General features: G+C 41.2%; 1 protein-coding gene across 1 annotated transcript in view; it reads right to left on the bottom strand.

The window, feature by feature from the left end:
* Positions 1-25,855, bottom strand: part of dpydb (dihydropyrimidine dehydrogenase b) — a 236,856-nt gene that overhangs the window by 70,813 nt on the left and 140,188 nt on the right. Inside the window, 1 exon segment of the mRNA XM_072691448.1 lies at positions 13,809-13,973. Coding sequence (XP_072547549.1) covers positions 13,809-13,973 — 165 coding nt within the window.

Below are 25,855 nucleotides of genomic sequence, written 5' to 3'. Positions count from 1 at the left end.
AAGGTGTATAGATGCAAGATGCAAACTTAGGGTGTCCAAATTTTTGCACAGGCTCCATTGATGTTTTTCTTATGACTACGAGTATTTTCTCATTTGTTTTCAGATTTGCTTGCAAACAAAAGTAATAATAATGCTATAAAATACAAAAATACAATAATAATGATGATAAAAATAATAATAAGTATAATTACTATAATTATTACTAATAAATTATAAATATATGTATATATATATATATATATATACATATATAGTAATACTTAATAATATAACTGTTGATATTATTGTATTTCAAATTATTATTATTAAATAATGTACATAAAATATATATTTATTAGTGTTGTTATTGTTGTACTTCAAAGTGAAGTATATAGTATAATATAATATAATATAATATAATATATCAAATGTACTTACATATACAAGGTGTATGGATGCAAGATGCCAACTTAGGGTGTCCATATTTTTGCACGGGCGACAATGATTTTTTTAAATTATTTTTTTTACAACTACGAGTATTACGAGTATCTCTGTATTATGATTTGCTGGCAAACACACACATAATGCATAAGGAACGTAAGACCCCACATCCTCAAACGTTATAAAAACAGGCACACACAAACACACCCACACACACTGGGCTTTATCAATGCGGGGTCCTGGGTGGGGAGTCTAGCACAGCAGGCTGAAAAGAACAGATGTGGAGTAAAGAGAGAAAGATGCTCTCACCATCCCCCCATTTTTAATATTGGTGTATCTGTGTATGATTGACAGTTTCCACGGAGACAGGGGGTCTCTGGAGGCGCAGTGCTGGAGCGGCTTGGTTACCTCAGAGGCGTCTTATTAAAGAGATAACAGAGATTCCTACACTGCCTCCCCAACACCCCCACCCCTCTCTCTCGCTCTCGCTCACATCTCTCTCTCTCTCGCTTTCTCTCCTTTCTTTACTCTTCCTCTGTGTCTTTCCATTGGCCCCTCCTTCTCTCTCTCTCTCTCTCTCTCTCTCTCTCTCTCTCTCTCTCTCTCTCTCTCTGTGTCTGATCAGGTAAATCATGATACACTGGGCATTTAGTAAATAATAGAAATCTTCAAACAGACCCAGCTTCTCCTGAAACTTTTCCGTGGTGACTGAACACGAGAAGCTCCACAGTTCCAACTTTACAGAAGAAGAAAAAGATCTATTTAACTTTTAATAGAAAAAAAGATTCATTCATTTATTTATTATTTAGTAATTTTTAAGCATTTCCATTGGTCCATTCATCAAGAAATTGAAGAACAACTGCCAGGCTCAAAAGTATGTCAAAAGGTGGTAAATGACAAAATGGTGATACAAGGTTTTCTTAGATATTGATTTTGTAATAATAATAATAATAAATACAAACATAACTACAATAACAATGATGCTAATAATAATAATAAGCATTATTAGTATGAATAAAACATATGTAGTATATAGTAAAAATATTATACTATATATTACATATATAGTAATACTTAATATCATTATTTATTGTTGTTTTTAATGTATTTTATATTATTATTATTATTATTATTATTATTATTGTTATTATTATTATTATAGAATGTGCATAAAATATAATAACAATAGCTACTATTATTTTTAATAATAGCTAATAGTTTTGTTATTGTTATATAATATAATATAATACATATTAAATGTACTTACATATACAAGATGTATAAAAATGTATTTGTGTGTGAGTTCAGATCTGATATGTGTGTGTGTGTGTGTGGGGGGGGTACTTAGTACTTTATAGTACTTTGGCGTCATTGTGAGGGTTTGGTTCGCCATTATGTCTCTGTAAGTATTCATTTCACCCGCCGTCAACCCTGACCCCCAAACTCTTCCCACACCATGACCGGCTCATCCCAACACACACTTCACCTGCTGCTGGAGTGTGCTCTGCTCAGGTCTGCTGCTGATGAGGAACATGGGGAGTAATGCCGTAATTGGAGAAAGTAAATGAAGATAATGGAGCCGCTGAATAGCTGTAACCTGCCTGACCGTCCTCAATGCGTTATCAATGAGCCTCTCAGCTCAGCAGTGGGTTTAGAGGCGGCTCTTTCACTGGCTGTGTGTGACGGCTCAGGGAGGCAAAGACAGACTTCAGAGACAATGATGAGGTCAGGCACTCTCTGTCTATAGCTGTGTTTCTACACCCTGGTCCTGGAGGCGCCCTGCCCTGCACATTGCACAGTGGTTCCCCTGCTGAACTCTGGAAGGACTTGATAATTAACTGATTAGTTGAATAAGGTGTGCTGGGGGAAGGAAAGGCAATGAATGTGCCGGGCAGGGCGCCTCCAGTACCAGGGCTGAGGAACACGTAGCGCTGTTCAGATTGGACTAGTTCATATAATTATTACCGGGATATCTCTGTGATTTCAGTTCAAGCCCAATCAGTATGTGTGTCTGTGTATTCCTACATCTGTAAAGAAGACAGCAACTTTAACCTACTGTAGGTTAGTTAGGTTACAATAGGCACTGTAATTGATATTTTTGGCACCAAATTTAGCTAAAAAAATATTGGATAATGTTTTAATATGGTAGTAAATATTAGTTAAACAGTCAAGCTGTTGGTTAGTAAAGTTATTGGTATGTTGGTTAGAAGAAAACAGAAGAACACAGTAAGAAGAACATTAGTAGAGAAACACAATTCTAAGAATATAATTGGAGGGAGACTGTTAAACACAGGTAGAAGAACACAGTACAGCTAAATGAACATGGTTAGAAGAGCACAGCTAAAATAACATGGTAACAAAAACAGTTCAAAGCGCACAGCTAAAAGAACATGGTAAGAAAAGCACAGCTAAAAGAACATGGTAACAAAAACAGTTAGAAGAGCACAGCTAAAAGAACACAGTTAGAAGAGCACAGCTCAGTTAGAGAAACAGCTCAGTTAGAGAAACAGTTCAGTTAGAGAAACATAGTTCAGTTAGAGAAACACAGCTCAGTTAGAGGAACACAGCTCAGAGAAACACAGCTCAGAGAAACAGCTCAGTTAGAGGAACACAGCTCAGAAGAGCACAGCTCAGTTAGAGAAACACAGCTCAGTTAGAAGAGCACAGCTCAGTTAGAGAAACAGCTCAGTTAGAGAAACACAGCTCAGTTAGAGAAACACAGCTCAGTTAGAGAAACACAGCTCAGTTAGAGGAACACAGCTCAGAGAAACACAGCTCAGAGAAACAGCTCAGTTAGAGGAACACAGTTCAGTTAGAGAAACAGCTCAGAGAAACACAGCTCAGAGAAACAGCTCAGTTAGAGGAACACAGTTCAGTTAGAGAAACATAGTTCAGTTAGAGAAACACAGTTCAGTTAGAGGAACACAGCTCAGAGAAACACAGCTCAGAGAAACAGCTCAGTTAGAGGAACACAGTTCAGTTAGAGAAACAGCTCAGAGAAACACAGCTCAGAGAAACAGCTCAGTTAGAGGAACACAGTTCAGTTAGAGAAACAGTTCAGTTAGAGAAACACAGTTCAGTTAGAGGAACACAGCTCAGTTAGAGAAACAGTTCAGTTAGAGAAACACAGCTCAGTTAGAGGAACACAGCCCAGTTAGAGTAACATAGTTCAGTTAGAGGAACACAGCTCAGTTAGAGGAACACAGCTCAGTTAGAGAAACAGTTCAGTTAGAGAAACAGTTCAGTTAGAGAAACAGTTCAGTTAGAGAAACACAGTTCAGTTAGAGAAACACAGCTCAGATAGAGGAACACAGTTCAGTTAGAGAAACACAGTTCAGTTAGAGAAACACAGCTCAGATAGAGGAACACAGTTCAGTTAGAGAAACACAGTTCAGTTAGAGAAACAGTTCAGTTAGAGGAACACAGTTCAGTTAGAGAAACACCTCAGTTAGAGGAACACAGTTCAGTTAGAGAAACAGTTCAGTTAGAGAAACACAGCTCAGATAGAGGAACACATTTCAGATAGAGGAACACAGCTCAGTTAGAGGAACACAGCTCAGTTAGAGAAACAGTTCAGTTAGAGAAACAGCTCAGTCAGAGAAACACAGTTCAGTTAGAGGAACACAGCTCAGTTAGAGAAACAGTTCAGTTAGAGAAACAGTTCAGTTAGAGAAACATAGTTCAGTTAGAGGAACACAGCTCAGTCAGAGAAACACAGCTCAGTTAGAGAAACAGTTCAGTTAGAGAAACAGTTCAGTTAGAGAAACATAGTTCAGTTAGAGGAACAGCTCAGTTAGAGGAACACAGTTCAGTTAGAGAAACACAGTTCAGTTAGAGAAACACAGCTCAGATAGAGGAACACAGTTCAGTTAGAGAAACACAGTTCAGTTAGAGAAACAGTTCAGTTAGAGGAACACAGTTCAGTTAGAGAAACACCTCAGTTAGAGGAACACAGTTCAGTTAGAGAAACAGTTCAGTTAGAGAAACACAGCTCAGATAGAGGAACACATTTCAGATAGAGGAACACAGCTCAGTTAGAGGAACACAGCTCAGTTAGAGAAACAGTTCAGTTAGAGAAACAGCTCAGTCAGAGAAACACAGTTCAGTTAGAGGAACACAGCTCAGTTAGAGAAACAGTTCAGTTAGAGAAACAGCTCAGTCAGAGAAACACAGTTCAGTTAGAGGAACACAGCTCAGTTAGAGAAACAGTTCAGTTAGAGAAACAGTTCAGTTAGAGAAACATAGTTCAGTTAGAGGAACACAGCTCAGTCAGAGAAACACAGTTCAGTTAGAGAAACAGTTCAGTTAGAGAAACAGTTCAGTTAGAGAAACATAGTTCAGTCAGAGAAACACAGCTCAGTTAGAGAAACAGTTCAGTTAGAGAAACAGTTCAGTTAGAGAAACATAGTTCAGTTAGAGGAACACAGCTCAGTCAGAGAAACACAGTTCAGTTAGAGGAACACAGTTCAGTTAGAGGAACACAGTTCAGTTAGAGAAACAGCTCAGTTAGAGAAACACAGTTCAGTTAGAGAAACACAGTTCAGTTAGAGAAACACAGCTCAGTTAGAGGAACACAGCTCAGTTAGAGGAACACAGCTCAGTTAGAGAAACAGCTCAGTTAGAGAAACATAGTTCAGTTAGAGAAACAGCTCAGTTAGAGGAACACAGCTCAGTTAGAGGAACATAGTTCAGTTAGAGAAACACAGTTCAGTTAGAGGAACACAGTTCAGTTAGAGAAACAGCTCAGTTAGAGAAACACAGTTCAGTTAGAGAAACACAGTTCAGTTAGAGAAACACAGCTCAGTTAGAGGAACACAGCTCAGTTAGAGGAACACAGCTCAGTTAGAGAAACAGCTCAGTTAGAGAAACAGCTCAGTTAGAGGAACACAGCTCAGTTCGAGGAACACAGTTCAGTTGGAGGAACACAGTTCAGTTGGAGGAACACAGTTCAGTTAGAGGAACACAGTTTAGATAGAGGAACACAGTTCAGTTAGAGGAACACAGTTCAGTTGGAGGAACACAGTTCAGTTAGAGAAACATAGTTCAGTTGGAGGAACACAGCTCAGTTAGAGGAACACAGTTCAGTTGGAGGAACACAGCTCAGTTAGAGAAACACAGTTCAGTTAGAGAAACATAGTTCAGTTGGAGGAACACAGTTCAGTTAGAGGAACACAGTTCAGTTAGAGAAACATAGTTCAGTTGGAGGAACACAGTTCAGTTGGAGGAACACAGCTCAGTTAGAGGAACACAGTTCAGTTGGAGGAACACAGCTCAGTTAGAGGAACACAGTTCAGTTGGAGGAACACAGCTCAGTTAGAGGAACACAGTTCAGTTAGAGAAACAGTTTAGATAGAGGAACACAGTTCAGTTAGAGGAACACAGTTCAGTTAGAGGAACACAGCTCAGTTAGAGGAACACAGTTCAGTTAGAGAAACATAGTTCAGTTAGAGGAACACAGCTCAGTTAGAGGAAAACAGTTCAGTTAGAGAAACACAGCTCAGTTAGAGAAACAGTTCAGTTAGAGAAACAGCTCAGTCAGAGAAACACAGTTCAGTTAGAGGAACACAGCTCAGTTAGAGGAACACAGCTCAGTTAGAGAAACAGTTCAGTTAGAGAAACAGCTCAGTCAGAGAAACACAGCTCAGTTAGAGGAACACAGTTCAGTTGGAGGAACACAGCTCAGTTAGAGGAACACAGTTCAGTTGGAGGAACACAGCTCAGTTATAGGAACACAGTTCAGTTAGAGAAACAGTTTAGATAGAGGAACACAGTTCAGTTAGAGGAACACAGTTCAGTTAGAGGAACACAGTTCAGTTAGAGGAACACAGCTCAGTTAGAGGAACACAGTTCAGTTAGAGAAACATAGTTCAGTTAGAGGAACACAGCTCAGTTAGAGGAACACAGTTCAGTTGGAGGAACACAGCTCAGTTAGAGGAACACAGTTCAGTTAGAGAAACATAGTTCAGTTGGAGGAACACAGTTCAGTTGGAGGAACACAGCTCAGTTAGAGAAACAGTTCAGTTAGAGAAACACAGCTCAGTTAGAGAAACAGCTCAGTTAGAGAAACACAGCTCAGTTAGAGAAACACAGTTCAGTTAGAGAAACAGCTCAGTTAGAGAAACAGTTCAGTTAGAGAAACACAGCTCAGTTAGAGAAACAGCTCAGTTAGAGAAACACAGCTCAGTTAGAGGAAAACAGTTCAGTTAGAGAAACACAGCTCAGTTAGAGAAACAGTTCAGTTAGAGAAACACAGCTCAGTTAGAGGAAGACAGTTCAGTTAGAGAAACACAGCTCAGTTAAAGAAACAGCTCAGTTAGAGAAACACAGCTCAGTTAGAGGAACACAGCTCAGTTAGAGAAACACAGCTCAGTTAGAGAAACAGCTCAGTTAGAGAAACAGTTCAGTTAGAGAAACACAGCTCAGTTAGAGAAACAGCTCAGTTAGAGAAACACAGCTCAGTTAGAGGAAAACAGTTCAGTTAGAGAAACACAGCTCAGTTAGAGAAACAGTTCAGTTAGAGAAACACAGCTCAGTTAGAGGAAGACAGTTCAGTTAGAGAAACACAGCTCAGTTAAAGAAACAGCTCAGTTAGAGAAACACAGCTCAGTTAGAGGAACACAGCTCAGTTAGAGAAACACAGCTCAGTTAGAGAAACAGCTCAGTTAGAGAAACACAGTTCAGTTAGAGGAACAGCTCAGTTAGAGGAACACAGCTCAGTTAGAGGAACACAGCTCAGTTAGAGAAACACAGTTTAGTTGGAGGAACACAGCTCAGTTAGAGGAAGACAGTTTAGTTGGAGGAACACAGCTCAGTTCGAGGAATACAGTTCAGTTAGAGAAACACAGCTCAGTTAGAGGAAGATAACTCAGTTAGAGAAACAGCTCAGTTAGAGGAACACAGCTCAGTTAGAGAAACAGCTCAGTTAGAGGAACACAGCTCAGTTAGAGAAACAGCTCAGTTAGAGAAACACAGCTCAATTAGAGGAACACAGCTCAGATAGAGAAACATAGTTCAGTTAGAGAAACACCTCATTTAGAGGAACACAGCTCAGTTAGAGAAACACAGCTCAGTTAGAGGAACACAGCTAAGTTAGAGGAACACAGCTCAGTTAGAGGAACACAGCTCAGATAGAGAAACATAGTTCAGTTAGAGGAACACAGCTCAGTTAGAGGAACACAGCTCAGTTAGAGAAACACAGCTCAGTTAGAGAAACAGCTCAGTTAGAGAAACACAGTTCAGTTAGAGGAACACAGCTCAGTTAGAGGAACACAGTTCAGATAGAGACACAGCTCAGTTAGAGAAACAGTTCAGTTAGAGAAACACCTCAGTTAGAGGAACACAGTTCAGTTAGAGAAAAACCTCAGTTAGAGGAACACAGTTCAGATAGAGACACAGCTCAGTTAGAGGAACACAGCTCAGTTAGAGGAACACAGCTCAGTTAGAGGAACAGCTCAGTTAGAGGAACACAGCTCAGTTAGAGGAACACAGTTCAGTTAGAGGAACACAGCTCAGTTAGAGAAACACAGCTCAGTTAGAGGAACAGCTCAGTTAGAGGAACACAGCTCAGTTAGAGGAACACAGCTCAGTTAGAGAAACACAGCTCAGTTAGAGGAACACAGCTCAGTTAGAGAAACACAGCTCAGTTAGAGGAACAGCTCAGTTAGAGGAACACAGCTCAGTTAGAGGAACACAGTTCAGTTAGAGGAACACAGCTCAGTTAGAGAAACACAGCTCAGTTAGAGGAACAGCTCAGTTAGAGGAACACAGCTCAGTTAGAGGAACACAGTTCAGTTAGAGGAACACAGCTCAGTTAGAGGAACACAGCTCAGTTATAGGAACACAGCTCATTTAGAGAAACACAGCTCAGTTATAGGAACACAGCTCAGTTAGAGGAACACAGCTCAGTTAGAGGAACACCTCAGTTAGAGGAACACACCTCAGTTAGAGGAACACAGCTCAGTTAGAGGAACACAGCTCAGTTAGAGGAACACCTCAGTTAGAGGAACACACCTCAGTTAGAGAAACACAGCTCAGTTATAGGAACACAGCTCATTTAGAGAAACACACCTCAGTTAGAGGAACACAGCTCAGTTAGAGAAACAGCTCAGTTAGAGAAACACCTCAGTTAGAGGAAGACAGTTTAGTTGGAGGAACACAGCTCAGTTAGAGAAACAGTTCAGTTAGAGAAACACAGCTCAGTTAGAGAAACAGTTCAGTTAGAGAAACACAGCTCAGTTCGAGGAATACAGTTCAGTTAGAGAAACACAGCTCAGTTAGAGAAACAGCTCAGTTAGAGAAACACAGCTCAGTTAGAGGAACAGCTCAGTTAGAGGAACACAGTTCAATTAGAGGAACACAGCTCAGATAGAGAAACATAGTTCAGTTAGAGAAACATAGTTCAGTTAGAGAAACACAGCTCAGTTAGAGAAACACAGCTCAGTTAGAGGAACACAGCTCAGTTAGAGGAACACAGTTCAGTTAGAGAAACACAGCTCAGTTAGAGGAAAACAGTTCAGTTAGAGAAACACCTCATTTAGAGGAACACAGCTCAGTTAGAGAAACACCTCATTTAGAGGAACACAGCTCAGTTAGAGAAACACAGCTCAGTTAGAGGAACACAGCTAAGTTAGAGGAACACAGCTCAGTTAGAGGAACACAGCTCAGATAGAGAAACATAGTTCAGTTAGAGAAACACCTCATTTAGAGGAACACAGCTCAGTTAGAGAAACACAGCTCAGTTAGAGGAACACAGCTAAGTTAGAGGAACACAGCTGTTAGAGGAACACAGCTCAGATAGAGAAACATAGTTCAGTTAGAGAAACACCTCAGATAGAGGAACACAGCTCAGATAGAGAAACATAGTTCAGTTAGAGAAACACCTCAGTTAGAGGAACACAGTTCAGTTAGAGAAACACCTCATTTAGAGGAACACAGCTCAGTTAGAGAAACACAGCTCAGTTAGAGGAACACAGCTAAGTTAGAGGAACACAGTTCAGTTAGAGGAACACAGCTCAGATAGAGAAACATAGTTCAGTTAGAGAAACACAGTTCAGTTAGAGGAACACAGCTCAGATAGAGAAACATAGTTCAGTTAGAGAAACACAGTTCAGTTAGAGAAACACATTTCAGTTAGAGAAACACAGCTCAGTTAGAGGAAAACAGTTCAGTTAGAGAAACACCTCAGTTAGAGGAACACAGTTCAGTTAGAGAAACACCTCAGTTAGAGGAACACAGTTCAGTTAGAGAAACACCTCATTTAGAGGAACACAGCTCAGTTAGAGAAACACAGCTCAGTTAGAGGAACACAGCTCAGTTAGAGGAACACAGCTAAGTTAGAGGAACACAGCTCAGTTAGAGGAACACAGCTCAGTTAGAGGAACACAGCTAAGTTAGTGGAACACAGCTCAGTTAGAGAAACAGCTCAGTTAGAGGAACACAGTTCAATTAGAGGAACACAGCTCAGATAGAGAAACATAGTTCAGTTAGAGAAACATAGTTCAGTTAGAGAAACACAGCTCAGTTAGAGAAACACAGCTCAGTTAGAGGAACACAGCTCAGTTAGAGGAACACAGCTCAGTTAGAGAAACAGCTCAGTTAGAGGAACAGCTCAGTTAGAGGAACACCTCAGTTAGTGAAACGGCTCAGTTAGAGGAACACAGCTCAGTTAGAGGAACACCTTAGTTAGAGGAACACAGCTCAGTTAGAGAAACAGCTCAGTTAGAGGAACACAGCTCAGTTAGAGAAACAGCTCAATTAGAGGAACACAGTTCAGTTAGAGAAACACAGCTCAGTTAGAGAAACAGCTCAGTTAGAGGAACACAGCTCAGTTAGAGGAACACAGCTCAGTTAGAGAAACAGTTCAGTTAGAGGAACACAGCTCAGTTAGAGAAACAGTTCAGTTAGAGGAACACAGCTCAGTTAGAGAAACAGCTCAGTTAGAGGAACACAGCTCAGTTAGAGAAACAGTTCAGTTAGAGGAACACAGCTCAGTTAGAGTAACACAGCTCAGTTAGAGAAACAGCTCAGTTAGAGAAACACAGCTCAGTTAGAGGAACACAGCTAAGTTAGAGTAACACAGTTCAGTTAGAGTAACACAGCTCAGTTAGAGGAACACAGCTCAGTTAGAGTAACACAGCTCAGTTAGAGAAACAGCTCAGTTAGAGAAACACAGCTCAGTTAGAGGAACACAGCTCAGTTAGAGTAACACAGTTCAGTTAGAGTAACACAGCTCAGTTAGACGAAAATAGTTCACAGCTCAGTTAGAGAGACAGTTCAGTTAGAGGAACACAGCTCAGTTAGAGGAACACAGTTCAGTTAGAGGAACACAGCTCAGTTAGAAGAACTCAGCTCAGTTAGAGAAACACAGCTCAGTTAGAGAAACATAGTGCAGTTAGAGGAACACAGCTCAGTTAGAAGAACACACACTCAGAATTCACATTGAAAGAACGCTGTTATAACAGAATGTCACAGAAGGACACAGATCACAGCTAGAATAACACAGTCAGAAGAGCACCGTTGGAGGAGCACAGTTTGAAGAACCCAGCTAGAATACAGCGAGAAAAACACAGATGGGTGCGGATCTCTTCTCTGTGAACTCCAGACACAGTATGGGTTTGTGCAGGAGCTCATCTGATTAACTTAAGGTCTGATTAGGTAAACTAGAGGTTTAGAGGTTGGATGGAAACTGGGAATACTGGCCTTCATCCTGGAGAGTTTATAGGCACATATGTTTTACAGATATCTGATAACAGGGAGTTTCCTGCTCACACTTAAAAAATACTGTGTTTTTAGTGAAGCCATAGTTGGCCCAATTTTGGTTCCAAAAAGAACCAAATTTCAAGGATTCAAGGAGACCATTGCCATTCGCATCACATGTGGTACATGGGGAGGAACAAAATTGAGATCTCAAGGTCCCAGTTACACCCAAATAGTTTTTAAATACTGTTTCTATCTACTGAATTGAACACACTTAAAAGCATTATAAAACATAACATATTTAATATGCCATTACTTTTACATAAGCAACGTGTATATATTTTTTGCAATATGTTAAATTCTGTAAATATTTATGCTGTAATTATGCTTTGAATGGGGGATGTGACTTTTTTACATATAGAAAATAGTTATACATATTGTATAATGATACAATAATTATACAATTTATATATTATAAAGACTGTGTTAGAGTGTATACATTAATATTGTATTTATACACATTTAACTTACAAAATGATCAAATATGCATATATAGAAATATATGTACGTATATATATATATATATATATATATATATATGCATATTTGATCATTTTGTAAGTAAGTTAAATGTGTATAAATACAACATTAATGTATATATATATATGAATGTTACAGTAAATAAATAATAATAATACTCATTTGTAGAAGAGAGTGAAAAACCTTTACATTGATAAAGAAGCTTTACATTAAGGGAAAGCTCTTCACAATCACACACTCATCTCTTTCATAAATTTGGTTTGTCATCTATGGCTTCGCTCTAAGAACCGTCTGAAGAACCTTTATTGTTAAAGCACAGATCAATAATATCTGGAAATGGTTTCCCGTCGGAATAGTCTTCACACTGTTCCCGAGCACGGAAATACAAGGTTAAGACAAATCATGCCAGTGTTCCTCGTCATTACGAGCGTAATCCAGAATTAATCTCATCCTCGAGTGAAGCAGGCGGCCAACAAACCGGGGGAAGTTATTTTGTGCTCAAATGGGCTGTCTCAGTGCAAATGATTATTGGGGCGGGGGGAGAGATGCTTTGACAGTGATGAAAAGAAAACTACAAAAAAACCTCTTTGTCATTCTCCTGCAAAGCAAAGAGAAAGGAGAGAGAAAAGAATGAGGACTTCGGAAAAGCTTCCAAAATTACTTGTCAAGCGGTTTAACATGCAGAGAGCCAGAGAGAGCGAGAGAGAGAGAGAGAGAGAGAGAGAGAGAGAGAGAGAGAGAGAGAGAGAGAGAAAATGGCACCTTTATTGTAGAGAATTATAGCTGTTGATAAAACAGTGACAGCTTCGTTATCCTCAAACAGGAGAAACAAAAGTAATGAATCATATTAGGAACTTCAAACCTCTTACAGAAAAAAATGCCAAGATAGAGAGAGAGAGAGAGAGAGAGAGAGAGAGAGAGAGACAGTAAGTCTTCTCTGGTATTGGCTAGAACATTACCTAAGGAACCTAAGTACATTGAGTGGAACTCTCTGTCTTGGCGATATGTGTTTATATACCATTGGCATAACTACAAACCCACACGTATCCATACAGAAACACTAAAAGTACGAAGGTTTTCAAACAAATAATGGAGCCAGTGTGTGGACAAAATTATTGGGACACCTGCTCATGCATCATTTCTTCTCAAATCAAGGGTATTAAAAAGGGTTTAAATGAATAGATTCTGTGTTTGTTGGAGTAGCTGTCTCTACTGTCCAGGAAAGAAGAAGACTTTTCACTATACATGTGGAGCAGCACTGCTGTAAGGATTTGATGGCATACAGTGACAAAGAGCCTTAGAGCCATCCAAAAGGTCATCCACCATCATTCCAGAGAACATGGTTCCTCCACTGCTCCACAGCTCCTCAATGCTGAGGGGCTTTATACCCCTCTACCAGCCCACGCCTGGCATTAGGCAGCATGGTGCCAATAGGTTCATGTTGATCTGCTATAGAGAGTCCTAGCAAAGGTGCATTTATTAGCAGGGATGTCCACAAACATTTGGACATTTAGTGTATCTATTACAGGAGAAGCAATGCAAATCACCTTCTAATTAAGGTGAGTGGACAGTGAGTGGAAAATGGTAGATGTTTCCAATAAAGTGGCCAGTGAGTGGACAGAAGGTAGGTGTTTCTAATAAAGTGGCCAGTGAGTGGACAGAAGGTAGGTGTTTCTAATAAAGTGGCCAGTGAGTGGACAAAAGGCAGGTGTTTCTAATAAAGTGGACAGTGAGTGAACAGAAGGTAGGTGTTTCTAATAAAGTGGCCAGTGAGTGGACAAAAGGCAGGTGTTTCTAATAAAGTGGACAGTTAATGGACAAAAGGTAAGTGTTTCTAATAAAGTGGCCAATGAGTGGACAAAAGGTAGGTGTTTCTAAAAAAGTGGACAGTGAATGGACAAACACCTACCTACTGTCCACTCACTGGCCATTTTATTAGAAACACCTACCTTCTGTCCACTATAATAAAGTGGCCAGTGAGTGGAAGTTCTTGGAGGAGCATTATGCTATGGAGGGAAGCTGTGCAGTGATCTCAGTGATTTCAGGCTGTGGTCAGTGTTCCACCCTCTGCTTTACCAGTAGTTGTAAATTCCTCTTCCGCCAGCAGAGCTGTTTGACTCTGAAAGTGGGAAAGATCGAGAAATTGGACTTACATTGTTGGGGAAGTCTTCTTTCAGCTCGGTGATCCCCTGGCACCAGTAGGCGGCTGTTTTCTCACTAATAAGCTCAATGTTGAGGAAGGAGCCCTGACCAGGGCCAAAAACAGGGCCGGATGTGGTGCCGCGGACGATACGAGGGGAAACATTGGTCACCAGGTCCTGTAGAAATGAGAATATTTACAATGTAAAGCTTAACCTTAATTAAAGCCCTTAAACTTAGTAGTCAGGCATCAGCCCTAAAGCCAGCCTGTAAACTGCGTTCGGCTTTTACCTCATTAGTTTAAATAACTGGACATATTGACCATTTCAGATGATATCACATTCATTAAAAGACAAAATCATTGGTTTCTTGTTATCCTACATCTAAAAATAGCAACTTCTGCTGCCCTTAAAAAGCTTTCTCATGTTTGATGACGTCACTAATCACCTGAACCTGGGGCAAAGCAAAGTTAACCAATAATATCATGTGAAAGTAGAAGCACAAGCTGGATGTTACTAATAAAGTGACCACTGAGTGTAAGTACAGGGTCAGTGTTTCTAATAAAGTGGCCAGTGAGTGTAAGTACAGGGTCAGTGTTTCTAATAAAGTGGCCAGTGAGAGTAAGTACAGGGTCAGTGTTTCTAATAAAGTGGCCAGTGAGTGGACAAAAGGTCAGTGTTTCTAATAAAGTGGTCAGTGAGAGTAAGTACAGGGTCAGTGTTTCTAATAAAGTGGCCAGTGAGAGTAAGTACAGGGTCAGTGTTTATAATAAAGTGGCCAGTGAGTGTAAGTACAGGGTCAGTGTTTCTAATAAAGTGGCCAGTGAGTGTAAGTACAGAGTCAGTGTTTCTAATAAAGTGGTCAGTGAGTGTAAGTACAGGGTCAGTGTTTCTAATAAAGTGGCCAGTGAGTGTAAGTACAAGGTCAGTGTTTCTAATAAAGTGGCCAGAGAGTGTACATACAGGGTCAGTGTTTCTAATAAAGTGGCCAGTGAGTGTAAGTACAGGGTCAGTGTTTCTAATAAAGTGGCCAGTGAGAGTACGTACAGGGTCAGTGTTTCTAATAAAGTGGCCAGTGAGTGTAAGTACAGGGTCAGTGTTTCTAATAAAGTGGCCAGTGAGTGTAAGTACAGGGTCAGTGTTTCTAATAAAGTGGCCAGTGAGAGTACGTACAGGGTCAGTGTTTCTAATAAAGTGGCCAGTGAGTGTAAGTACAGGGTCAGTGTTTCTAATAAAGTGGCCAGTGAGTGTAAGTACAGGGTCAGTGTTTCTAATAAAGTGGCCAGTGAGTGTAAGTACAGAGTCAGTGTTTCTAATAAAGTGGCCAGTGAGTGTAAGTACAGGCTCAGTGTTTCTAATAAAGTGGTCAGTGAGTGTAAGTACAGTTTCAGTGTTTCTAATAAAGTGGTCAGTGAGTGTAAGTACAGAGTCAGTGTTTCTAATAAAGTGGTCAGTGAGTGTAAGTACAGTTTCAGTGTTTCTAATAAAGTGGCCAGTGAGTGTAAGTACAGGGTCAGTGTTTCTAATAAAGTGGCCAGTAAGCAAAAGTACAAGGTAGGTGTTTCTAATAAAGTGGCCAGTAAGCAAAAGTACAAGGTAGGTGTTTCTAATAAAGTGGCCGGTGAGTGCTTTTATACATATTCATTAGAGATTCTCAGACAGTCACACAATTAATTTTCATTTCCACTCTGTCAAATTTCTCCTGCTTTTACGTTTCTTTCTCATATCAGCATCAATCAGGCAGATTTAAAGCTTTTTTCTCAATTAAGTAGGAGCTATGATAAATGAAGAGATATGACTATGGCCCATTAGCAGTGAGCAATTAGCTTCATTTGCATGTGTTAATTAGGATCCACCCTATTTAAAACAATTAAGAGAGTGGCGTGTTAAACACACTTCATCACCTGTTTTCTTTTAGAGGGGATGCTTCTACACACAGAGATCTGAGTGATGATCAGCAAAACCGTGCTGCTACAGATATAAAAGAGAGCTGCAAACAGGCTGTGTGTGTGTGTGTGTGTGTGTGTGAGACTTTGTAGGACAAAAAACTATATTTCTGCGTATATCAGATTCTACGGGACATATAACTACTGTTTTTTTACATATAGGTACTTCTACATATATAATATGTATAAGGCAAATACACTATATTGCCAAAACTACTCACTCACCCATCACCTATCATTAAATTCAGGTGGGGGGCTTTATACCCCTCTACCAGCCCACGTCTGGCATTAGGCAGCATGGTGCCAATAGGTTCATGTTGATCTGCTATAGAGAGTCCTAGCAAAGGTGCATTTATTAGCAGGGATGTCCACAAACATTTGGACATTTAGTGTATCTATTACAGAAGAAGCAATGCAAATCACCTTCTAATTAAGGTGAGTGGACAGTGAGTGGAAAATGGTAGATGTTTCTAATAAAGTGGCAAGTAAGTGGAAAAGGTAGGTGTTTCTAATAAAGTGGCAAGTAAGTGGAAAAGGTAGGTGTTTCTAATAAAGTGGCCAGTGAGTGGAAAAAGGTAAGTGTTTCTAATAAAGTGGCCAGTGAGTGGAAAAAGGTAGGTGTTTCTAATAAAGTGGCCAGTGAGTGGAAAAAGGTAAGTGTTTCTAATAAAGTGGCCAGTGAGTGGAAAAAGGTAGGTGTTTCTAATAAAGTGGCCAGTGAGTGGAAGTTCTTGGAGGAGCATTATGCTATGGAGGGAAGCTGTGCTGTGATCTCAGTGATTTCAGGCTGCTGTCAGTGTTCCACCTTCTGCTTTACCAGTAGTTGTAAATGTTTTTTTACATATAGGTACTTCCACATATATAATATATATAAGGCAAATACACTATATTGCCAAAACTACTCACTCACCCATCACCTATCATTAATTCAAGTGTTCCCATCAAATCAATGCCCACAGGTGTATAAAACCAAGCACCTAAGCATGTAGACTGCTTCTACCAACATCTGTGAAAGCATGGGTCGCTCTCAGGAGCTCAGGGAATTCCAGCGTGGTACCGTGATAGGATGCCACCTGTCCACCTGTCCAATTTCCTCGCTACTAAATACTCCACAGTCAGCTGTCAGTGGTATGGTCTCAGTGGTCTGCAGAGTCTATCGCTACAGACCTCAAAACTTCACATGGTCTTCAGATTAGCTCATGAACAGAGAGCGTAGAGAGCTTCAGGGACTTCATGGGTTTCCATGGTTGAGCACCAAGAGCAAGAAAAGCATTGGATGCAGTGGTGTAAAGCACGCTGCCACTGGACTTTAGAGTAGCGGAGACGGGTTCTCTGGAGTGACGAATCACTCTTCTTCAACGGTTTCTAGGAGAACGGTACTTGTTTGACTGCATTGTGCCAAGTGTAAAGTTTGGTTGAGGGGGGATTATGGTGTGGGGTTGTTTTTCAGGAGTCGGGCTCGGCCCCTTAGTTCCAGTGAAAAGTTTGGTCGATTGCATGCTCCCAACTTTGCGGGAACAGTTTGGGGACGGCCCCTTTCCTGTTTCAACATAACTGCGCAACCAATGACCAAGGCAAGGTCCATAAAGACATGGATGAGCGAGTTTGGTGTAGAAGAACTTGACTGAGTCCTGACCTCAACCTGACAGAATACCTTTGGGAGACTGTGAGCCAGGCCTTTACGTCCAGCATTAGTGTCTGACCTCACAAATGAAGTCCTGGAAGAACGGTCAGAAATTCCATAAACACTAAACTCCTAAACCTTGTGAAAAGCAGACCAGTAGAAGCTGGTATGGCTGTAAAGGGTGGCCCGACATCATATTAAACCCTATGGATTAAGAATGGGATGTCACTCGAGTTCAAATGCGTGCGAAGGCAGGCTAGCAAATACTTTTGGCAATATATAGTGTTTATATGGCACTTATTTTATGTAGGTACTTACATATATAATACATATGGGACGTATTACCATACATATGCATTTACACATATACACATATCACATATAGATATTTACACACATATGATAAATGTGGGACATATATAGGTACTTACACATATACATGTAGGACATTTCACATATAGGTACTTATAGATGATATGTGGGACATGTATAAAACATATGTGATGTGTCTCATATAGGTACTTACACCTATACGTATAGGACATATCACATATAGGTAGTAAAAAGTGATATATGTGGGACATGTATAAAACATGGGATGTGTTTTATCTAGATACTTACACATATACATATAGGACATATCACATATAGGTACTTATAGATGATATATGTGGGACATGTATTAAACATATGTGACATACATATGTCACATACAGGTACTTGCATATTGCATATAGTGAATAATATGTGACATTATTCCATATAGCCACTTAAACATATAAAAAAAACTTATTATAAGTATATAAAAAGGTTATATAGGTACTTATATATTATATAAGGGACATGCTATTAGTGCATAGAGGTGGAATACATACATATAACTACCTCACATATGCATGCCAGTGGTACTCACACATACATTATTATTATTGCATATAGGTACTTCACCATTTTGACAAAGTAGGTACATCAGGGTTGGGAACGGCTACAAAATGACATAAATCAAGTGAAATGTCCTGCAAAGATAGTTTTACAAGACTATGTGTGTGTATGCGTGTGTGTGTTTATTCCCTGTGATCCTGCATCCATTGCCTGCTAACAGCTGCTGTGTTCAGAGCTAATGGCTGGGACAGATCCACAGGGCAATACATCTCCTCTTTATTTCTGCACAGAGGAGGAACTGAGCTATGAAGGAACTGAGCGCTGATGAGACAGAGTGTGTGTGAAGCCACACAGGACTACAGAGTGTAAAGAGAACACACACACACACACACACACACACACACATATATTAGAACATAACAGAGGCCCTCATGGCTGCTGATAGAGGTATTCATACACAAACAGCAGTGTGAAAAAATCGATTGTGAAAAAGTGCCTTAGAGTGCGCTCATAACAATGAAGTAGAATGGAGAAACACACACACACACACTGGAGACACACACATATTAGAGATTCACACACACACACACACACTACACACAAACATACACACCAGAGACATGAATACTAGAGATGCACAGCAGACTAGGGCAATCCATCAAGGACTACCACTAGATTTATATACTCCCATCAGCCATAATATTAAAAGCACCTGTCTAATATTGTGTAGGCCCCCTTTGTGGCCCCAAAACAGCTCTGGCCCGTCTAGATATGGACTCCACAAGACCTCTGAAGGTGTCCTGTGGTATCTGGCACCAAGGCTAACGTTAGCAGCAGATCCTTCAAGGTGGGGTCTCCATGAGCATCAGTGAGCCCTAGGTTCTAGGGTTGTCCTTTGGTAGGTACTGACCACTGCATACTGGGAACACCCCACCTCAAGACCTGCCTGATGTTGTGGTGGAGATGTTCTGACCCAGTTGACTAGAACCTCACAGTCAGGTTCTGGTCAAAGTATCTCAGGTTCTTACGCTTGCCCATTTTTGCAGAAATTAACACCTCCATCACCTTCAAGAACTGGCTGTTCACTTGCTGCCTAATATATCCACTGCCTAATGGACCCAGATCCTCACTTCATGCTTACACCTTCACACACATTTCACCCATGAAAAATCTCTTCAGGCCAACATGTGAAGGACCTCCCACTGTAAGCAAGTACCCTGATTCCCCTCTAACCATCAGAAGGGTTAACCCGTCCAGCAGCAGCAGGAGCAGCAGCAGCAGCAGTGTGGACTGAGTTCTGGGCTGACGGGGGGGTTTACCAGCATGCATGGTTGTGGGCTAACGGAGGTTTTATCACGTCAGAACAGCACACTAATCCCCCTTTCTGATCCCCCACCCCGAAGGAAAACCCGCGATAAGAGAGCGATCAAATGTCATGCCATGTTCGACGTGTGTATGCCCAGAGCACGCTCTGATAGGCCGGCCTGGAGGCACACTGCAGGTAATTACGGGAAAAGAAAACCGCGGTGACATGCCTGAGCTTAACCCTCTTTTCGCCAACCTGGCAACCCTCTTCAACTTCCTGCCCCATTAAAAAAATAATAAATCCTCCATAGAGAGAAAGGCTTCACTCATACATGAGTCCCTTAGCCGTTCGGATGGATGGCGATGGTGAGGGGATATTTTTAATTCGACCACAATTATTTCTGTGACTACAGCCATCATTAGCCTGGCATGGAGGACATTAGGGGACGAAATGGAGGGAAACCAGGAGAGTCTGTCCATTTCGTTCATCTGTTCTCACAGCGTGATCCCTCCCTCCCTCCCTTCATCTCTCCGTACATACTTTAATTCAAAAATATAGAATCGCATGAACTGCTTCTCTGCTGTTTGGCCAAGATCAGGCCTAGCGTATTAACTCTCCATGGCCCCCTATGGCCAACACGGCATGAAACTGGAAACGCCTCCTCTTACATTTCGTTCAACTACTCCTCACTCATAGCTCCCTGTAACAAGCAGATCCCCTCAACTGAAAGTACGGCTTCTACACTTTCAATCCATACCATATTTATGGCTTTGCGGGATCACGATTAAAATGTTGTGTTACGTACAGCCTTGCATACAAGCTCTCCATCAGGAGCCCCGGGATGGAGAACAGTGCTTATCTTGGCGTAGTTGAATAACGAGAGGTCAGTGGATGGAAGTGTCAGACCGTGAAGCTCAAACGCTGCTGTTCCTCCTTCAGAAGAACGTCCAGCAGAACCAAAAACAGCTGTAAAACAGGCCAATTCCAAAACCCCCAAACTGTTACATCACAGTCTTGACTTGTTAGATGTATACCCCCAATATTTACATAAACTCCACCCACTAGAGACAAGCCTAGTCTGGTGAAACGTCCACTGGGTTTAGGTGTAGGTTAGAATCAGGTTTAGGGGAATTTGGGTGAGGTGTAGGTTAGGTTAAGTTTAGGTTAGGTTAAGGTTAGAATTAGGCTTAGGTGTGGGTTAGGTTAAGTTTAGAATTAGGTTTAGGTATACTAGGTTAGGTTTAAGGCTAGGTTTAGGTGTAGGTTAGATTAAGTTGGTTGGGTTCAAGTTAGAATTAGGTTTAGGTGTACTAGGTTAAGTTTAAGGCTAGATTTAGGTGTAGGTTAGGTTAAGTTGGTTGGATTCAAGTTAGAATTAGGTTTAGGTGTACTAGGTTAAGTTTAGGTTGAGGTGTGGGTTGTAGTTGCAAGTTAGGTTAAGTTTAGGTTAGAATTAGGTTTAGGTGTACTAGGTTAAATATAAGGTTAGGTTGAGGTGTAGGTTAGGTTAGGTTTAGGTGATGTTAAGGTTAAAATTAAGTTAAGGTGTAGTAGGTTAGGTTTAGTCTAAGTTAAGTTTAAGTTAGAATTAGGGTTGAGGTGTAGCAGACTAAGCTTAGGTTTAGGTTGAGGTGTAGGTTAGGTAAAGTTTAGGTTAGTTTAAGATTGGATTTAGGTTTAGGTGAAGTAGGTTAAGTTTAGGTTAGGTTAAGGTTAGACTTAGGCTTAGGTGTGGGATGGGTTAAGTTTAGGCTAAGGTTGGAATTAGGTTTAGGTGTTGGTTATGTTGAGTTCAGGTTAGAGTTAGGTTTAGGTGTACTAGGTTAGGTTTAAGGTTAGGTTGAGGGGTGGGTTAGGTTAGGTTTAGGTTGGGTTAAAGTTAGAATTAGGTTTAGTAGGTTGAGTTTAGGTTGAGCTGTAGGTGAGGTTAAGGTTAGAATTAGGTTTAGGTGAACTAGGTTAAGTTTAGGTTGAGGCGTGGGTTAAGTAAAGTTTAGAATTAAGTTTAGGTGTAGGTTAGGTAAAGTTTAGGTTAGTATTAGGTTTAGGTGTACTAGGTTAAATTTAAGGTGAGGTTGAAGTGTAGTTTACATTAAGTTTAGTTTAGGTTAAGGTTAGAATTAGGCTAAAGTGTAGTAGGTTAAGTTTAGGTTAAGTTAAGTTTAGGTTAGAATTAGGGTTCAGTGTACTTTAGGTTGAGGTGTGGTTTAAGTTAAGTTTAAAATTAAGTTTAGGTGTAGCAGACTAAGTTTAGGTTTAAGTGTAGTAGGTTAAGTTTAGGTTAGGTAAAGGTTAGACATAGGCTTAGGTGTGGGTTAGGTTGCGTTTAGGTTAAGGCTAGAATTAGGTTTAGGTGTAGTAAGTTACATTTAGGTTGAGGTGTGGGTTTAGATTAGGTCAAGTTTAGGTTAAGTTAAGGTTAGAATTGGGTTTAGGTGTAGCAGGTTAGGTTTAGGTGAAGGTTAGGTGTAGGTCAAGTTAAGGTTAGACTTATACTTAGGTGTAGGTTAGGGCTACAATTAGGTTTAGGTGTAGGTTCAGGTAATAGAAATTCACTGGTTACTGTATCACTCTCTGTTCAGGTGGTTTGGTTTCTGAGGTCCGGGTTGGGTCAGTAATCTGTGCATTTATGGCATTTAGCAGACAGGTTACTCGTATTACAGAGGTGGGTCAGTGTAGTGTTATGAGTCTTGCCCAAGGACTCTTATTGGTGTAGCGCAGCATAGTCACCCAGACCGGGAATCGAACCCCAGTCTCCCACATAGTGTGGTTGCTCAGTGGCAGGTGGTGGTATTATCTGTTGCGCCACTCCAACCTTGTGCAGAAGTACGAGGGTCCAACTGTGCATCCTGAAATGGACCCTTAGCCACATACGTATGGATTCCTCAGGAGACCAGGCTGAGAGATTCTAATAAATGATGGGGATTTATATTGTAGACTGTATTTGCTATAAACATGGGCTTTCTTTCAATATTTAAGTGACATGCAATCACTACCCCTAAACTACCCCTACCGCTCGTCTAAACCTGGGCTTTTGAAGTCTGCAGCCGGGCGCTTTCTCAACTTCTGCGTCCAAAAGAAAGATTGATCCATCTTCCACATTTAAAAACGTGTCCTTGCTTCTCTGTGTGTGAAGGTATCAGAGTTCACTGTCTCAGGCTTTTGTTTCTGTAGAAAGACCGAAGCAGACTTTTGATCAGTCAGGCTAAAGAATTTTGATTGAAGCGTGTGTTAGCGCGCGACACTCACGCGAGAGCAGTGTGAGGAAGAAAAGCAGAAGTTCACTGTGCTTCAAGAGCCTCGTCGAAGAATAACAAATGGCCTAGCGTGCACTGAACCTATTGATTTTCCAAGCAAATATGAAAGGGACCGTGACCGCTCCACCCAGACGTCTCCGCACACAACACACATGCACACACAGACCGGTGAGTTTTCCCCCGGAGTGAGACATCCTCAGACAATACGACGCGCAGCCTGACTGCTGAGAATCCTAAAAAAGAACTGAGTAGAGTGCCTCTGCATCATGAAAAGCTTTTCACAAATCGCTCTCGCTCAAGGACGCGAGAGTCTGGCTGTGTAAGACAGGAATCTGCTGCATGGCTTCTTTCCGCATGCACTCTGCTGAAATTCACCGCAAACACATAATGAGACGTTTTCAGAGCCGACAGACCAGAAGACTGGACACAGGAGCCGCGATGCGTTGCGAGAGGAATGACATTAGATTTCAGAGAGAATTCGCAAAAAAAGACGAGAGCGCATTTTTGGGTCACGTGCAAGGTTTGGAGAGTCAGTCCTCAGCTTTCCGAAAATGTGCAATAAAGAGATGCTCCATTATTACCATATACACTATATGTCCAAATGTTTGTGGACACCCTTTCTAATGAATGCAGGTAGCACAAAGACTCTCTGGAGAAGATTAACTAGATGAAGCTATTGGCACCATGCTGCCTAATAATGCCAGGCATGGGCTAGTAGAGGGGTATAAAGCCCCCCAACACTGAGGAGCTGTGGAGCAGTGGAGGAACTGTGTTCAAAAACTCTGGAATGATGGTTGGTGGTGGAGCTCCATCCAGTACTTTTGGGATGAGTTGGGGAGATGGGAAGGTGATCATATCAATCAAATCCTCACATCAATTCTTCTCCAAAATCTAGTAGAAAGCTCTATATTTACATTTATTTACATTTATAGCACTTAGCTGACGCTCTTATCCAGAGCGACTTACATGGTTACTCATATTACAGAAGTGGGCCAATGCAGTGTTAGGAGTCTTGCCCAAGGACTCTTATTGGTGTAGTGCACCCAGACTGGGAATCCAACCCTGTTCCTCCAACATGGTGTAACAGCGCACTGGTAGCTACTGGTTTTATCTGTTGCGCCACACCAACCATGTACATGATGGTTGTACTTCTACGTCTTTCCTGGACAGTAGAGACGGTTAGTCGAAAACACGATGAATGAGCAGGTGTTCCAGTACTTCAAAGATCTTGTAGGTGGACCAACAGCGCATTATGACCACAGGTAGTCATAATATTTTGGCTGATCTGGGATTCAAATGAGCTAATCTGAGATACAGAGTACTTTGTGTATCAGCAGCAGCATCATCAGCATCAGCAGCATCATCATCAGCATCAGCAGCATCAGCAGCATCAGCAGCACCTAAGCAGCGCGGGCTGTTTAACTTTCCAGAAGAACAGAGCGAGAACTTTCCTCGGTTCTTCTGAAAGCGCAGCGAGTGACTCATCCCATATGTTAAATTAAAAATAATTTACGACTCCCACTTCTGAAAAACCTCAGCAAAGACGCCTCGTCTGCCATCAATCTCAGACCTCCCACACACAACAGCATCAGCAACAGTTCATCCTCCACAGGAGAGGCCTAATAAGGGCTAATAAAGCACACCTGTGTGTCGCCCACAGTCAAGCTTCCTTTAATGCTGAGCTCTAAACCCCGTGAACCCCAGAAGCCCGGCTCACCTCACTGTGAAGGACTCACCAGAGCGACGTCTGAGCAGGTCAGCACCGAACACACTTCAACACAATTAGACACCCTATAGCAGATCTATTAATAATAATCACCAGGTCATTAGCAGCATCAACCTCTCTCTCTCTGTCTCTCTGTCTCTCTCAACTTTTTATGACTGGAGTTCATTAGGGGCAGAATCTGGAGGTTTTTAGTTTTAATTAGCTTTCTGAACATTAATCAATATAAGAAAAGCATAATTGAATGTGTTATTATGATTATTATTATTATTATTAATAATAATAATAATAATAATAATAATAATAATCATAATAATAATAATAATAATAATAATATCCCTACTGGGCCTTCTCACACTTCACACACCCACCTTTCCCTTTTTATTCCCAGTGTTCACTCTTGTCTCTCGCCCTGTCTTTCTCCCCTCCTTCCTTTCCTTCCTCTCTTTTAGCCTTCTTGTCTCTCTGAAGCCAGGAGGAGCCACAGAAACAGATACAGATACAATCACCATCACCCAAACCACTCCCAGTACATCCACGAGTCTTTTCAGTACAACCAAAGCCCCTCCCGGTACAACCAAAATCCCTCCCAGTACAACCAAAAACTCTCCCAGTACAACAAAAAAATCCTCCTTTTACAACCGAATTTCCTCCCAGTACATTCAAGAGTCTTCCCAGTACAACCGAAACCCCTCCCAGTACAACCAAACCTTCTCCAAGTACAATCAAAACTCCTCCCAGTACAACTCAAATTTTTCCCAGTACAACCAAAACCCCTCCCAGTACAACCAAACCTTCTCCAAGTAAGCCCAAAATTCCTCCCAATACAACCAAAACTCCCCCAAGTACAACCAAAATTCCTCCCAGTACAACCAAAACCCCTCCCAGTACAACCAAAACTCCCCCCCAGTACAACCAAAACCCCTCCCAGTAAAACCAAAACCCCTTCCAGTACCACAAAACTCCTCCCAGTACAACAAAACTCCTCTTTTACAACCAAACCTTCTCCAAATACAACCAAAACTCCTCCCAGAACAACTCACATTTTTCCAGTAGACTGGAGGTGCATTTGACTACCCAGTGTAAACGAATGACCCCTCCCAGTACAACCAAAATCTCTCCCAGTACAACCAAAATCTCTCCCAGTACAACAAAACTCCTCCCAGTACAACAAAAACTCCTCCCAGTAGACTGGAGACACATTTGATTACCCAGTGTAAACGAATGTCCCCAAAATCTGATCAGGATACAGTCCAGATACTAGTCACATGAGCGGGTCTCTCTCTCTCTCTCTCTCTCTCTCTCTCTCTTCCGTCTTGCTCTT

The sequence above is a fragment of the Salminus brasiliensis genome, chromosome 11 (assembly GCF_030463535.1).
Source record: "Salminus brasiliensis chromosome 11, fSalBra1.hap2, whole genome shotgun sequence".
Taxonomy (NCBI): Eukaryota; Metazoa; Chordata; class Actinopteri; order Characiformes; family Bryconidae; genus Salminus; species Salminus brasiliensis.
The sequence above is the reverse complement of the archived record's forward strand: the minus strand, read 5'-3'. Positions and strand labels throughout refer to the sequence as shown.